Consider the following 16115-nt stretch of genomic DNA (forward strand, 5'->3'; position numbering starts at 1 on the left):
GCTTTGACTTTTGCTCAGTGATGATAAGGGATTTTTGTAATCAGCCATGCTTTCATTCCTGATCCCTGTAACCAACAGTATATGCCACTTTCATGATAACTGGAGACTCCTAATCTGGGACCACAGAATAAAAGAGAATTGACTGTACCATCCAGAGTGTGTCTGCCATGACTCTCTGGGAGCCAGTACCATACCTACTAGGGCAGTCTCCTGACTTATTTATTACTTATTTATTTGACACAGGTGTATCTGCTGTGCATTTTTGTTGTATCAGAAAAGTTCATTGAGATTTGTGGAAATGATTCCAATAGAAAAACATCTTTTCTTTTATACTGTATGTGAGTTTGACTCCTGGTCTTTCACCATCAGGAATTTTCCAGGTAGCTTTGAATTAACCAAGGGTCCTTGGTTCCACCTAACCCAGTGTGAAAGCACTACACACATTTTAAAGAACACACTTAGGTTTGCTTTAAAGCATGAGCAACAATAAATGTATCAAACCAGGAAGTTTGTTCTTAAGCTAGTGTTTGTCAAAGAGAAACTACTTCTGTCTCACAAAAGGAACGACTGAAGTATGCTTGGTTGTTTTAAGCTCTCTACAAATACACTTCTTTTGTGGATGTTGAGACCACTTTGCTTACCGGAAACCAAAGTGCACATAGCTGTAACTTTGTCTGGTGATAGGTAGAATATTAGTCTGTATTTTTAAAATATTTTCATTTGGTAAAGCAGACAGTTGCTGTGTTGGCAGAAGTGTGAATTTCATTTCCTGTCTGTGGTGTACCCCACTCATCCTGTCACTCAAGACATTTTGTTTTAGGTTGTTCCCGTAATGTGACTGAAACACAGTGACCCACAGCAGGGTGACATGTGCATACCACGAACGTAACAAGAGACAAGACTTGTGCAACAGACCACAAGAGCGTAATGCTTTATTTAAAGATGAAAACAAAACAAAATAAAGGCGGCCCCTCCCAGCCAGCATGCAGATTTTTAAAGTGGCATCCATGACTTCTTGTATTTGTTTTTAGAAGACATGTTCCAATCTATTTGGCAGGTTAGTTCAAAAGTTTATCAGCTTTATGCCTCTTACTTAAAGGATAAAGTTGAGTCAATGACTGACAACATTATAGAGGTGATTTAATTTTATTTGCCAATTAATGTATCATCAGACATTTGTATTTACAATCCATTAATCTGCCACATATATTGAGTTCTGTAACAATTATTTTTTACATGTGAAATTACAGGATTTCTGTTTCCTTGTCCTAAATTACATTTCCTGCTGCAATGACAGGACAGCTAAAACTGTGTGGGAAGAACTCTGGGATGAATTGATTCATCCTTAAATAGCTATTGATCACCTAATATGCATTTGGCACTATTTCCAATGTTGAGGATTATGTACTGAGCAAAATAAAATCCTCACTCTTCATTGAGCTTATATTCTATCATAAGGAGATAACCATAATCAAGTATACAAGTAAATAAGGATAGAGTATGACTGGGATGAGGAAGAGGTGATGATACTGGAGCTGTGGCTTAAATAGTGACAGGCCAAGAGAAAATTATCCCACGTAGAAAATAAAAAGCATAAGGTGCCTGGGTGGCTCAGTTGGTTGAGCGCCCGCCTTTGGCTCAGATCATTATCCCAGGGTTCTGGGATTGAGCCCCTTGTGTCTTGGGCTCCCTGTCAGCAGGGAGCCTGCTTCTCCCCCTCTCTCTGCCCCTCCCCTGCATGTTCTCCCTCTCTCTCTCTCTCAAATAAATAAAATCTTTTTTTTTTTTTTAAGAGAAGAAAAAACACAAAGGCCCCTAAGAAGGGGCCTGAAACACAGAAGAAATAAAAGAGACCAGTGCAACTATAGCAAGTGAACAAAAGGGGAGGTAGTACAAAATCAGAAAAGTAATGTATTATTGGATGTTACAGGGCCTTGAAGTCTAAGCTAAAGACTTCAGCTTTTCTTTGTAAGTACAAAGGGAAACACATGATATATCTGTGTGTTTTGTATATATAGAATCCCTCTGGTTGCTCTTTGGTAAGTGGATAGCAGCAGTGCAGAAGTGGTTGCAGACAGGCTAGTTAAGAGACTTTTTGCTGATAGAATGTCTGGGATTAGTTTCACTTCAGGGACAAGGTAAAGAGAGTAAGGACTCAGAAGAAACAAAGATTGGCCTTGGATTAAAGCTGAAATGTGAGAGAATATGGAGGTTCATTATATCATCCCCTCTATTTCTGTTTATGTTTGTAATTTTCTATAATAAAAAGCTTGAAAAAAAAAAACCCCTTTAACAGTGATCTAAGTTTTGAAAAATGATGGTGCCATGGACGTTGTCATAGTAGTAATAGAACTAAGTGGGCAGACTCAAGATATATTTGGAAGTATAGCCCTCAGGTCTTGCTGATGAATTAGGATACATATTATTGCAGGAAAAAAGAGAAACCAAGGATGACTGTCAAGTATTTGGCTCAAACAATTTGGGTGGATAAGACTAGGGATCAGGTTTATAGGGACTCCAGAGCTTTGTTTTGTCAATGTAAATTTGAGACACCAATTGGATTTCCAAGCAGAAATGTTGAGTAGGCAGCGTAATTTATAATACATTAGCTAACTCTGCATAAACATACTTATAAGCAAACTTGGAACCCTCCATTATATGATTCTAAATTTTGCCATTAATGTTTTAGAAGTTCTATCCTTTTCAAAGTTTGTGAGTAACATTTTTTTTTTAAGATTTTATTTATTTATTTGACACAGAGAGAGAGATCACAAGTAGGCAGAAAGGCAGAGGGGAAGCAGGCTCTCTGCTGAGCGGAGAGCCCAATGCGAGGCTCGATCCCAGGACCCTGAGATCATGACCTGAGCCAAAGGCAGGGGCTTAACCCACTGGGCCACCCAGGCACTCCCATTTAAAAGGCTTAGTCTGTTGGTATGAAATAGTTCCAATATATTTTCTCTTTTCTGTGGATATTTACTAGTAATTATATTACTGCTATTCTGAACAGTAAATCTCCACCTCTGTTGAGCTGTCATTTACATGAAAAATGGTGTTAACATGGCAAACTCCATAGGTTAAACCGATTTCCTGTGTCATCCTTTCACTGCATGTGGGAATGCAAGTCAGTGAAAGTAAAGTTTTGAGTAACACTTCAGCATGGTGTGTGTGTATTTTAAACAAAAATTTTTTGGCAAACTTTGAGTCTATTACTAGTAACTTAAGTATTGTAACATCATTTACATCTGATTAGAACCTAATCAGATGCTGTTATGATAATCACAGACCCAGTAACAATAACTAATATTTGTTAAGGACACCACTTTTTTTTTTTTACACTGTGTAATTCCTTCATTTTCTGTGTATTAGTACTTTATCAACACTATAATCATAAAGAACACAGTTCCAAGTACTATACTTTTTAGTTTAGAGAGATCACAGTCTATAGACACATTTACTTATATTAGACAAGATTAATCTCATTCAGAACTTACGGCAGTTTATAAATTCTCATAAATATAGAAATCGATGCAATTAAACAAAAACTTCAGGATCTTATTTTTTAAATTCCTAGGTCATAACTTTTTCCGTGGACTGCAGTTACCTGCTCTCTGATCACCGATGGTTATGGTTCAGTTTAACTACATAAATTATCAACCTTTTATATCTTAAAGAAAATGTAAATAAAGATTAAAATTTCTTACCAGAAAGCTTAGCATTTTCCAAATTTCAAAATTTGTTTCCCCCTCTCCCCCTTTAGCTAATCATTTCAAGTAAACTAAAAATAACCACATCTCACCTGCAACATTTAATAGCAGTCATTTGATGTATAAAATTTTAACTATGCTTCCAGTTATTTAAAACACACAGAAAATGGCTGCCTATCAATCTGTCTGTCACAAGTTAAAAATACTACATTTAAGAATTAAGATGAGGGACTCATGGGTGGCACAGTCAGTTGAACGTCAGACTCTTGTTTTCAGCCTGGGTCATGATCTCAGGGTCATGGGATCCAGCCACACAGCCAGCTCTTTGGTCAGCATGGAGTCTGCTTAGAGTTTCTCTCTCCCTCTGCCCCTCCCCACCATTCTGTCTCTCTCTTTCTCAAATCTATAAATCTTTTAAAAATAAATAAATAAAAAGAATAGAGATAAGAGGGGAACCTGAGTGGCTCAGTTGAGTGCCCAACTCTTGATTTTTGGCTCACATCATGATCTCAGGGTCTTGGGCTCCCCTCCCTCATCTACCTCCCTACTTCCGTGTGCACTCTCTCTCTCTCAAATAAATAAATCTTTAAAAAGAAAAAAAAAGAATTAAGATGAGGGTTTCCAGTTTCCTCCAGTTGAAGCATTTATACCTTTATGCTTGTCTTATCTAAAGATGTTTCCAGATCGCCTGGATGGCTCAGTCATTTAAGCGGCTGCCTTCAGCTCAGGCCTGATCCCAGGGTTCTGGGATTAAGCCTCGAATAGGGCTTCCTGCTCAGGGGAGATTATTTCTTATTATTTCTTTCCCTCTGCCTGCCACTCTGCCTACTTGTGCTCTCTATCTCTCTGTCAAATAAATAAAATCTTTTTAAAAAATGAAGATGTTTCTATAGTATTGATATTTGTGTAACCCATGTTTATGTACCTTAAAATGCAATCATTTAAAACACTAAGAATTAAATTCATGGTAGAGCTTTGGGAGTTTTAAAAGCAACTAAAGTGTTCTCAGATGTGTCGGCCAGCTTCATTTCTAGAGATAATACTAAAGCAAAACTGAGAGTTTTATACCTTAGTTGCATTTTGAATTCAAAAATCCGTCTGCACAAGGGCACTACTCTAAGAAACTGTATCCTTGTTGACTCTGCACAATAGCTTCATTTTATTACCTGTATTTTACCCATAAGGAAACTTAGGTCACCTAAAATTCACTCAGGTAAGAAGTAGCAGAGTCAGGATTCGAACCCGGGCGATCTGACTTCAGAGCCATTACCCTCTTTTTTGTTTCCCAAGCCTTTATTCTTAACTGCTACCATGTGATATATATAGAATATCGTAGGTTTCAGAAAAACTGTCTAGACTAGATGGGTTTGTGTAAATAAAAGGGTCTCTCTTGATTCTATTTTTACTTCATCCTATGAAATTGGAACTTTGGAAGATGGAAGAGAGAATAATCCCAAAATGTATCTCCATCATACTCTGATTTCCTTCCTTAAATAATCCATTTCCTTTTGACTTTTTCCCTTACAGCATCAGCGAGAGCTTTCTAACTGTCAAAGGTGCTGCCCTTTTTCTGCCACGGGGAAATGGCTCATCCACACCAAGAATTAGCCACAGACGCAACAAGCATGCAGGTAAAGTTCCACATATACCATTCCTTTCTTGGTTTCTTTGCCTTTTGTTCTAAAAGGCTGACAACCTTATCTCCATTTCTCCAACAGTCTTGAAATAGTGAAAAAAAAGCATTGTATTGTGCTATAATCACTTGTCTTTCACTCTCACTATTTTTTTGGCATTTAACAGAATACATTATATATGTAGTAAGTGTTCAATAAATTTGTGTTGGAAAAATAATATGGTACAAGAGTACTCTAATGAATTCTTATGTGACTTATCACTTAAGGTTTTCCAGTAGCAAATTCCCAGTTTGCTTACCGGCAGTACTTTTCACCACTAACAAACCTGAGTTTCCACATACCCAGCTCACGTAAGAAGCCTTACGGTAGGGATAGGCCTTCCTGACTTTTGCCTGACCTTCCAAGAAGCCAGCTGGATCTTTGGACCAATAACACTTGGAGTAGGTTCTTACGTCCACTATTTACCTAGAAATGGTTGTCCTCTACAGGTTCATCATCCTAAAAATCTTAGGTTGTTTGTATTGATAGAACAGAAGGAATCTTAATTTTTAAAAAGCCTCAGCTGCTTAACTCAGTTATAACGTATAACTTAAGTCACTCTTCATTGTTTATACCTAACACTCTGTCTTCCCACACTTGTTCTTTTTTATTTGTTTTTTTACAGTTTTATTGAGATATAATTCACATACCATATAATTCACCTAATTTACCCATTTAAAGTTTGCACTCATCATTGGGTTTTGTTGTTTGTTTGTTTGTTTTTCATATGTATAGAGTTGTACAACCATCACTGTAACTTTAGAACATTTTCATCACCCCACAGAAGAAACTCACTTACCCATTAGCAGTCATTTCCTATATCTTCCACCCTCCCTGCCAATCCTAAGCAACCACTAATTTATTTTCTCTGTCTATAGATTTGCCCATTCTGGGTGTTCCATATAAGTGGAATTATATAAATGATCTTTTGAGACAGGCTCCTTTTATTTAGCATAATGCTTTCAAGGGTCATTTACATTATAGTATGTGTCAGTACTTCATTCCTTTTTATGACCAAATAATATTCTAGTGTATAGATATGCCACATTTTATTTTTCCACTCACCAGTTGATAGACATCTGAGTTGTTTCCAATTTTTGGCTGTTACGAATAATGCTGCTGTGAATCTTTATGTATACGTTCTTGTGTAAACATATGTCTTCATTTCTCTTGGTTTTATACCTATGAGCCGATACTGGTTCTTACAAATGAGACTTATATTGTGTCTGTGGGTTTGAAATGTGCTAGAACAGACCTGACCAAACATGATGATTTGCCTTTTTAATTTTGCAAGTTGAAAGATTCTGCAGTAATGGAATTGGTCAGAAGCCAGCATTGAACTGGAGATGGGGGTTGGGGGAGGCAAGAAAACTATTCTTTAAGAGAAGAAAAGGGTTGGGGGAAAGGAGAGGCTTTCAGACTTGCTGACCTTTTAAACAAATACCTGTTCGCTAACCTACTTTTCTTTCTTCCTGCCCCTTACCACTTCTTGCACATAATAATATTTCATCTCACAGTTAACAGTTGAAGTTACGTGGAGGAAGATTTTGTATGTAGATTTCAAGACGAGTATGAGAACAGGTTCCACTGGCATCTGTGATCAGGTGGCTGTGTCAGTCACTTTAGACTGTTAAAGAGCTGGACCTGGGTGGGCATGAATGAAGTTTTTTGTTCTCGGATTATCATCATTTATAACAGTACGTTATCTAATTATCTTCTACTAGCCAAAGCCCCAGGTTTTCTAGCATAGAATAAGGAGTATGAGAAAATCTATAATACTTTAATACAAAAAAATTCAATTTAGTTTTGGGGAATGTGTAGAAACACGTATGTATTCAAATAATGGTTGGCCACATTAAAGGACCTAACATTAGGTTCAGTGGAATATTTATTTCTTGGGACCCACTATATTTAATGAAAGTACTCTCTCTTGAAAATCAGCCACTAATATGGAAATCATTTTAAACCACTGACATTATTCTAAGGGGAATCTAAAAATCTTCTTAGGCTAAGTGCAACTGAAGATTTACAGAAATAAGAATGGCAAAATAGTTAGCTTTTTTTAAAGTTGGAGGTAATTCTAAACCCGTTCATCACACTTTTCAGGATTCCCTCCTTGCTGCTTTAGTGGGCCTGAAAGCACAGCCCAACACATCTCACCATTGCTTTCATCAATATCCACGATAGTACAAAACTGATACTGGTTTCAAGTGTATCTTGCACTGGACAAACATAAAGCAAATTTTAATGTAGTATAGGCTAAAAGTGAATGTATAGAGATGCAGTCTACCATTCTGTCTTTCCACTTAAAGTTAATAATTATATATAAGACACGTAATTTCTGTGTCTAATTATAGTTGTTCAGTGACCCAGAACTTTCTTTTATACTGGTTAGTAACGTAGAAGGAATCCTCTCTATTAGCATTACAATGCAGAATAATTATTTTTTGTTTCATAAATTTCACCAGGTGATCTCCAACAGCATCTCCAAGCAATGTTCATATTACTCCGCCCAGAAGATAACATCAGGCTGGTAAGTTAGTGTTATCATTGTAAGTCTTACTCAAAAGACTGTCTAAGATGGCAAACATTAAGCAGTCATTATTATGTCGCAACAGAGTGCTGGGAGCTATGTGGTACAAAAAAGGATTACATGTCTGCACCATCCAAGAGCTTAGAATGTCACTGGGAATATGAACTAATGTGAAATTATGTGAAATAATTTGATGATTCAAGGCTGTTGATAAGCACCAGTTTGTAGGTTACTGACTATAACAACAACCGAAGTTCAGAAGAAAGAATACTCGAAGACTTGCCCTAGTTAGAAAGGTTTTCTGTATACAGTAGAGCTTGAGCTGGGTCTTAAAAGATGATGAATTTAGATTGGCAGAAAGAAGGAAGTCCGTCCTTCTACATGAGGGCCTGACTGAGGCAAAAACACATGTAAAGTTGGACAAGGAGAGAGTAAAAGGGCCAGGGATTTGTGCGGGTCTCAGAGAAAGGAGACCTGGGCTTAGGCTTTTGCTACTCATGTGATGTTGGTTGCTTAGTTTGTCTGAGCCTGCTTTCTCATCTCCTCTCTACGTCTCACAGTTGAGAGGATCAACTGAACCTGAAAGCATATTGAAGAGTATAAAATGCTGCCCAAATCTGGGGATTATTGTTACTATAAGGAAGATAAGATACCAGAAAACAGGGCATTTAAATAGGGATTTAATGCTCCAAACTAGAGGACTCAAAATGGCAGATATATTTTATTTGGACCACAGTGGTATTGTTTTTCACTCCAAGCCAGAATTTTAAAGTTGAATGATTTCACATAAAAATCCATACTTGGAGCTTGTCTTCAAAAATCTAAAACTCCGGCAACACTGGGACCTTATGCTCGCCTGATAAAACTTGCTAGATCCAAAGGGGCAGGCATGGGTATGGCCTGGGTTCTTAACTTACCATAATCTGCATATATTCTATTGTCTCCTAGCCTCTAAAGCCAAGTGTCTCCATTTGTCATCATTTTTTCACTGTTACTTTTCTTATAGTAGAACATTTAATTAAAATAGGAAAACAAAGATGGTATGAGTATGTTTCTTTATGAAAAGTGAAGAGCATTTCTACCCATTTAATAGTCATATGGCCTACTATACTCATTTATATTCCCTATCTGACCCTCTATATTATTAATAGTTGGAGGTAGTACCTCTACCTGTTAAGTAAGCAGTAGTGTGAAACATTACAAGGTTTGGAGCAATGAATTATGTGGAATAGCTACAGTATTTAAGAGAGGGGCACCTGGCTTGCTCAGTCAGTAGAGTAGAGTATCTCTGCATTGTGAGTTTGAGGCCCACATTGGGTATAGAGATTACTAAAAAAGAAAGAAAGAAAAGAAAAAAAAAAAGAGCAAGAGATTCTTCAGAAGCTAATACAGAATAGTGGGGAGGAAGAAACCACCTTAAGTCATGGAGATGTGCTAGGTAGTTATTGCAGTCATCTAACCATGTGGTGATCGGCTCTTCTAGGTTGGGGTGGTAATTTGGAAACTGGGTTTCTGTCGGCATGTTAAATTCAAATGGTTGATCTCTATGCTCTGCACAGGAAGAGAAATAATAAGTAGAATACAAGAATGACTGTAAAAAATTGATCAGGTCTCTGAATTCTGTGGTAATTAACTGATTTTTCATTCACTTAATCATTCTGGGTTCAAATTCTGTCATTTTTTTCCTCTCAAATGCTGCCTCTATCATCATCTTAAAATGGCCACAAATTTTTGTTGAGTGAAATTTGAAATTTAAAGAACATGAAATAAGAAATCCTAACATAATTATTTTAAATCCTAATTTGAGAATCACATCATACATTTATGTAAATCTTGTCTATACTTTTATATATGTCTATCTTAAACACTTCTTTGTAAGTGAACAAAGGTGGTGTACAGTTCTTAAAGCATTCACATTCTCACACAGGGATACTCAAACCTTAGAGTACATCAGAATCACCTGCAGAGCTTTGTTGAACTCCCCCCACCCTTTGCTGGATTCCACCCACAGTGTTTGATTTGGGGAGGGGGAGGTAGTAATTATTTGCATTTTTAACAAGTTTTCCATCCATGTTGATGCTGCTGATCCAGGAGTCGTGCTTTGAGAACCCCTGCTCTAAAACCCATAGTAATGGTCACTTGCGCACACTTGATGTCTGTCAGATCCATGTATATAGTTTCCCCAAAATTGTGTGGTTTTGTAGAGTTCAAGTCAAGGTCTGTCATCACTTTATCTTTTTCTCCTTGATAACCTTCTGGAATTTAGATGGCACTTCTAAACATTAAAATAATTTTAACCACAGGAGAGCATTAAAGAAGCAGTTCGGGAAGGCAGAGTTGGCAATTAACTTTTTTTCTTGCCCTGCTAAAATATGCAACTTCAACTGCTTTACATTTATAAAATATAAATTCAGAAAATGTAACTGATGCCTCTGAATTAATTCAGTTTAAATGACAAGCCATTTTACAGTTGTTTTGAATTGTTACAAACACATAGTCATTATGTTTCAGATTATTGAGTGAGTCATCTTCAAGAAAATGAGTGAATACATTGTGTGACTTTGGACAAATTAGCACTTTTCTAACTGAAAGGAGCATTTGTAGACTCAAAGCAAGGCCTTTTGTTTTGAGTTAAATTTGGAATGCTGAAATTCTCATCCTGGGGCCTGTACATAAGGTTAAAAGTTTGATAGTCAACTGAAAGTCCTGCCCTTATTTTTTTAATAACCCAACAACAGATAGTGGCACCAAATCCCACATTTTGCTTTAGCATTGAAAATAAGACTAAACCATTTTTTCCTCTAGGGAAGCTTTGCATTCCAAATACACGCATTAATACTTAATACAAGCATTAAGTTCAGTACTTAGGAAAGTAGCTGGCAAAATGAAGACCATGGTTTTTTAGTTACTCTTGCACATTACCAAAGACCCATTTAATAAAAAAAAAAAAAGACTGGGATATAAAAAAAAAATTTTCCTAACATTTGAAGTAACTTTTATATTCCTAATTAGCGTTAAGGTGCTGAAAAGATACAAGGAGATGTTTTTTGAGTACTTTGCAGGAGAGTTTAAGAAAATAAGGGCTTTTTTGGCTTTGTTTTTTTATGGTACGTTGATGTTTTCCCAAAGTGAAAATGAGTATTTTTTCTAAATATAACATTTTTTAAAATCCTACAATACAGGAAGGTGTAAGGAAGAAAGTAAAAATCACTTTATATCCTATATTCTGAGAAAATCATTCTTAGCAATTTGGATAAGCATCCTTCCAGTCTTTCCTGTGTGCATGTGTATGTGCGTGTGTGTGTATAAGGGTATGTCAGATATTCTGACCTCTGCTCTTACTGAAGTGGATCAGTGATTAAAATAGCCAAATTTGAGTATCAGAAGACCTACTAGTCTCCCTGATTGATCTCTGTATTTCTGAGAAGCAAAAGTATAAAATTATTTAAAACAAGACTTGGGGAGCCTTGGGTGGCTCACTGTTTAAGCAGCTGACTCTTTATTTCGGCTAGGGTTGTGATCTCCAGGTTACAGGATTGAGCCCTGCATCAGGCTCCACACTCAGTGTGGAGTCTGCTTGTCCTTTTCCCTCTGTTTCTCCCCCAACTCATGCTCTCTCTCAAATAAATAAATAAAATCCTTAAAACAATAAGACCTATGTCTAGGGGGTGAGGAGGGGTGTTTGTGTGTTTTCAAAAAGTGGATAACTGAGGACTTGCCTGTGAATGAATGAAATTGGAAGAAATGTGTGCATATGAAAGGCTAATCAGTTTTGAACAATGATGAAAAGGTTTTACTACTGTCCTTTATAACTATGAAGGTTTCTACTGAGCTCAGAATTGAGTGAAGAAAAGAGTATATGTCAGCACCTTTTTTTTTTTAAACAAGAATGAGATAAAAATATAAATGCTGACTTATAACCAGCTTTCTTCACACTTTATTTTGAATATCTTTCCATGTCAACAAGTAAATCTGTTTTTAATGGTTACGCAGAATATAATCCAGAGATTTTTTTTAACTTAAGAATATCATAGAGATAAACCAAAAAAAAAAAAAAAAAAAATAGAATCCTGAGACTCCCTCAAGCTCTATTGCTTTTGAAAACAGTGTTCTTTAGTTTATTAGTGTCACATCTGAAGTCTGTTTTAATTTTAGATAATGACTTTGCTTTGTTCTTTTGGCTAGAATTTAATATTTACATACTTTTGAAACCTTTCTCTCTGATGGATGGGGTGAGCTGCCTGTCTAGACATTGGGACTTTGTAATGTGGCTTCCTTAAGGATAAACATTGCATGCAGTAGCATGATGTAAGACTTGGTGAAAAGAAATTAAAGGCAAAGGTGCAGTGTAAGCTTAAGGAGTAGGATTTCTTGATGTTGGATGATGCTGAGGACAGAAGTTATTTTATCAGGCGGTGCTTGTGGACTACTTGTAATCAGATTATAAGCATCTAAATTAGTTACTGAGAAAAGCTTTGTGTGTTTTTTGTTTTAAGATTTTATTTATTTATTTGACAGAGATCACAAGTAGGCAGAGAGGCAGGCAGGGGTAGGGTAGGGAGCAGGCTCCCCACTGAGCAGAGAGCCTGATGCGGGGCTCAATCCCAGGACCCTGGGATCATGACCTGTGGTGAAGGCAGAGGCTTCAACCCACTGAGGCACCCAGGTGCCCCTGGTAGAAGTTTTAACATCATTCTTTAGTAGATGAGCTTTGCAAACAGGTTGGGTTCTTACCAGAAATAAAGCAGAGGCATCTGACTTCTCAGACCTCTCAGTCCTTAGATTGCTGAGTGGAGTCTACCTGACACTTGTAATTAAGCATTCGAAATTGGAATAATTTTCTCAGTTGCTATTGTTGCGAAGCTTCAAAATTCAAAATATTATTTTGGCTGGATAAGTAGAATAAACTTCATTGGTATCCTTTTCAGTGAGAACTGGAGTTAGTCAGAGACACCTGAATTATTATCTTATTTCAGTCATCTATTCCAAATTCTCCAAAATTTGGAGACTGAGGAAACACTGGAATTGCTGCCAATTCTAATATTAGGGTATTATGTACAAACTGCCATTTTAAATTACATTTCTCTGATTAACTTCATGAATTAAATTAGATTATTAGATTTTATCAGTCTTCTTCCTAGCGGAAGAATATGAGATAAACCTCTAACCCAGGTGGGTGCTAGGTTTTTCTTTATGTTATGGCTCTTAAAATTTTAATTTCATAACCTTGAATCTTGAAGCCTTAAAGAAAATTTGAAACCTCAGGCCCATCCTCAGCGTTGCTGAATTTGTTCATTTGTTTATTCGTTCTTCCTTCCTTCCCTCCCCTCTTTCTTTTAAAGATTTTTTTTTTTTTTTTGAGAGAGAGAGAGATTGAGAGAGAGAGCATGAGAGAGAGAATGAGAGAGAGAGAGTGCACATGAGCAGGGGAGGTGCAGAGCACTCCCTGCTGAGTAGGAAGCCCCATGCAGGACTTGATCCCAGGAGGCCAGGATGCTGACCTAAGTGGAAGGCTAATCGACTGAGCCACCCAGGTGCCCCTGCAGAGTTTTTTCTACAAGAAATTTCATCTCGGGGCGCCTGGGTGGCTCAGTGGTTTAAAGCCTCTGCCTTCGGCTCAGGTCATGATTCCAGGGTCCTGGGATCGAGCCCTACATCGGGCTCTCTGCTTAGCAGGGAACCTGCTTCCACCTCTCTCTCTGCCTGCCTCTCTGACTACTTGTGATCTCTGTCTGTCAAATAAATAAAATAAAATAAAATCTTTTAAAAAAAAAAGAAATTTCATCTCAACCTTCTTTAGGATATAGGTGTTGAGGATTACTGTCATAACTTTTGACCCCCTGATTAAAGCTCCACTTCCTTTTAGTAAGGATTAATTGAGGCACCTAGCTGACTCCATTGGTAAAGCATGAAACCCTTTATCTCAGGGTTGGAAATTGAAGCCCTACTCTGGATGTAAAGACTACTTAAAAATAAGATCCTAGGGGCGCCTGGGTGGCTCAGTGGGTTAAAGCCTCTGCCTTCAGCTCAGGTCATGATCCCAGAGTCCTGGGATCGAGCCCCACATCGGGCTCTCTGCTCAGCAGGGAGCCGCTTCCTCCTCTCTCTCTGCCTGCCTCTCTGCCTACTTGTGATCTCTGTCTGTCAAATAAATAAATAAAATCTTAAAAAAAAAAATAATAAGATCCTAAAAAGAAAGAAAAAAAGAATTAGCAATTACCAAGTTTACTTTCTAGAGGTCCATGATCAAGTCCCAGGGCCTCTAAGTGCCTTGCTTCAATATAAGAAGCTTGGAATTTAAGAAATCCAAGGTGCACTTATTACTCAGTCCTAAATCAGTGTAAATGACTGGGGCCTTTCCCATTAGGTTTGGGGTCTGAAATTATGATGATATTAATAAGCAAAGGAAGATACAATGTTTGACATGCTCTTGATATTATGAGTAAATTAACACCTCACTTTTTAAAAAGAGACAACTAGTGTTTACCCTGAATATCCCAAAGAAATGCTTGCTGCCCACCTGCTAACTTAGCCTAATAACTTGTATGATGGGTAATATATGTGGAGGTTATTTCTTTTTTCCTTTTATCAGTTTTAGCTTAGCCAACCAGTTGCCACTATTTGGTGTAGAAGCTGTATATAAATTATCAGGAGCAGAGTTCAGCCGTTCCAATTCCATTGTATTTGAGCCTTGACAGAGAATAAAAGAGCCTCTAACATATTCAGGAAACTGAACAGTTAGCTCAGAGCTTGTTGAGGCAAGCCCAAGTTTAGATATGTAATAATATCTGAGATTTGATTATAAAAAATTCTAGTTCAGTATGTGCTATGGTGAGTGCTGTGAAATGTGTAAGCCTGTTGATTCACAGACCTGTACCCCTGGGGCAAATAATACATTATATGATAATAAAAATAATTTTTAAAAATTCTAGTTCACTTGCACTGGGTTTCTGATTAATATTTTATTTTTTTATTTTTTTTTAAGATTTTATTTATTTATTTGACAGACAGAGATCACAAGTAGGCTCAGAGGCAGGCAGAGAGAGAGAGGAGGAAGCAGGCTCCCTGCTGAGCAGAGAGCCCGATGTGGGGCTCGATCCCAGGACCCTGGGATCATGACCTGAGCCAAAGGCAGAGGCTTTAACCCACTGAGCCACCCAGGCATGCCTGATTAATATTTTAATTTAATTCCTAGAATCAGAGAGTCCATGCTCTCTTCCATTCCTCCTTATGTGCATTTACTGCTATCCATAGCTGTATCCATAATGTTCATTTAGCCCATCCCACTAGGGTTAGACCTTCATCCATTTAATATTAGTATTTCTTAGAGTCTCACAAATGAATTTGGTTTGAAATGCTCCATTACTTTATGGAACATAAAGTTAGTAATACAGCTCTCTATGTGTGTACTTGAAATCAGAATGGTCAGCATTACATTCTTGTTTTATCAGCTTCTATTAGAAACAAGCTTTAATGTAGCCAATTGTACTTTTTGTGCTTCCCTAGCTTTTCCTAGGAGTATCAGAATAGAAACAAAAAGATAGCCACAACAGTCTCACCTCTGCCTTGCTAAATGGCTCACTTAAGCTGTGTGACTGCGTCTCTTTTTCTCTTCGCCTGGCTACTTTGGGATTAGTGACAGAATTGAGGGAGAGGAGACTGTGAGAAGCACTGAAAGAATACCAATTAGAAATTGCTGTCAGGGGGCACCTGGGTGGCTCAGATCTCAATCTTCTGCCTTTGGCTCGAGTTGTGATCCCGGGGTTTTGGGATCGAGCCCCACATCAGGCTCCTTGCTCAGCAGGAAGCCTGCTTCTCCCTCTCCCACTTCCCCTACTTGTGCTCTCTCTCTTGCTGTGTCTTTCTCTGTCAAATTCATAAATAAAATCTTTAAAAAAAAAAAATGCCCTGGTAGTTGCTATTATTATAAATTATGCTAGTAGCCAATATTTGTTGAACTTTTACTATATGACAACCACTGTGCTATGTAAACATACACTATTTCATATGATTCTTATAATCCATTGGGATAGGTATTATTGTATCTCCCTCTAATTAATTTAGTAACTTACTGAAGGCTTCATGGTTAATACATGAGATGGAATTAGAATTTAAGTCTTCCTGAGCATGCTTTAAGACGCTGATGTAAAAAGAGGTCGAATGATCTAAAGCTGACCTTCTACATTTCCTAATACATCTGTTGTC

At 37.4% G+C, this 16115-nt stretch overlaps 1 protein-coding gene and 2 non-coding genes across 11 annotated transcripts in view; all 3 read left to right on the forward strand.

The window, feature by feature from the left end:
- SSH2 (slingshot protein phosphatase 2) overlaps positions 1-16115 on the forward strand; it is a 250754-nt gene that overhangs the window by 184246 nt on the left and 50393 nt on the right. For 8 of the 9 annotated variants that reach the window (XR_004280439.1, XR_004280441.1, XM_032320093.1 and 5 more), the window contains 2 exons: positions 5232-5335; positions 7846-7910. Coding sequence is in view for 6 of the 9 variants with exons in the window: in XM_032320093.1 (XP_032175984.1) it covers positions 5232-5335; positions 7846-7910 (169 nt within the window). In the remaining 3 variants the exon portion in view is untranslated. Of the gene's footprint in view, positions 1-5231; positions 5336-6451; positions 7075-7845; positions 7911-16115 lie in introns of those variants that run through there. The other variant, XR_004280440.1, reaches the window with a different exon arrangement.
- LOC116578613 lies at positions 11260-11336 on the forward strand. Its single transcript, XR_004280980.1, has one exon. It is a non-coding gene; the product is annotated as a small nucleolar RNA U2-19 (small nucleolar RNA).
- Positions 11685-11746, forward strand: LOC116578612. The gene has a single exon (XR_004280979.1). It is a non-coding gene; the product is annotated as a small nucleolar RNA U2-30 (small nucleolar RNA).

This window comes from Mustela erminea, chromosome 18, assembly GCF_009829155.1.
Source record: "Mustela erminea isolate mMusErm1 chromosome 18, mMusErm1.Pri, whole genome shotgun sequence".
Classification (NCBI taxonomy): Eukaryota; Metazoa; Chordata; class Mammalia; order Carnivora; family Mustelidae; genus Mustela; species Mustela erminea.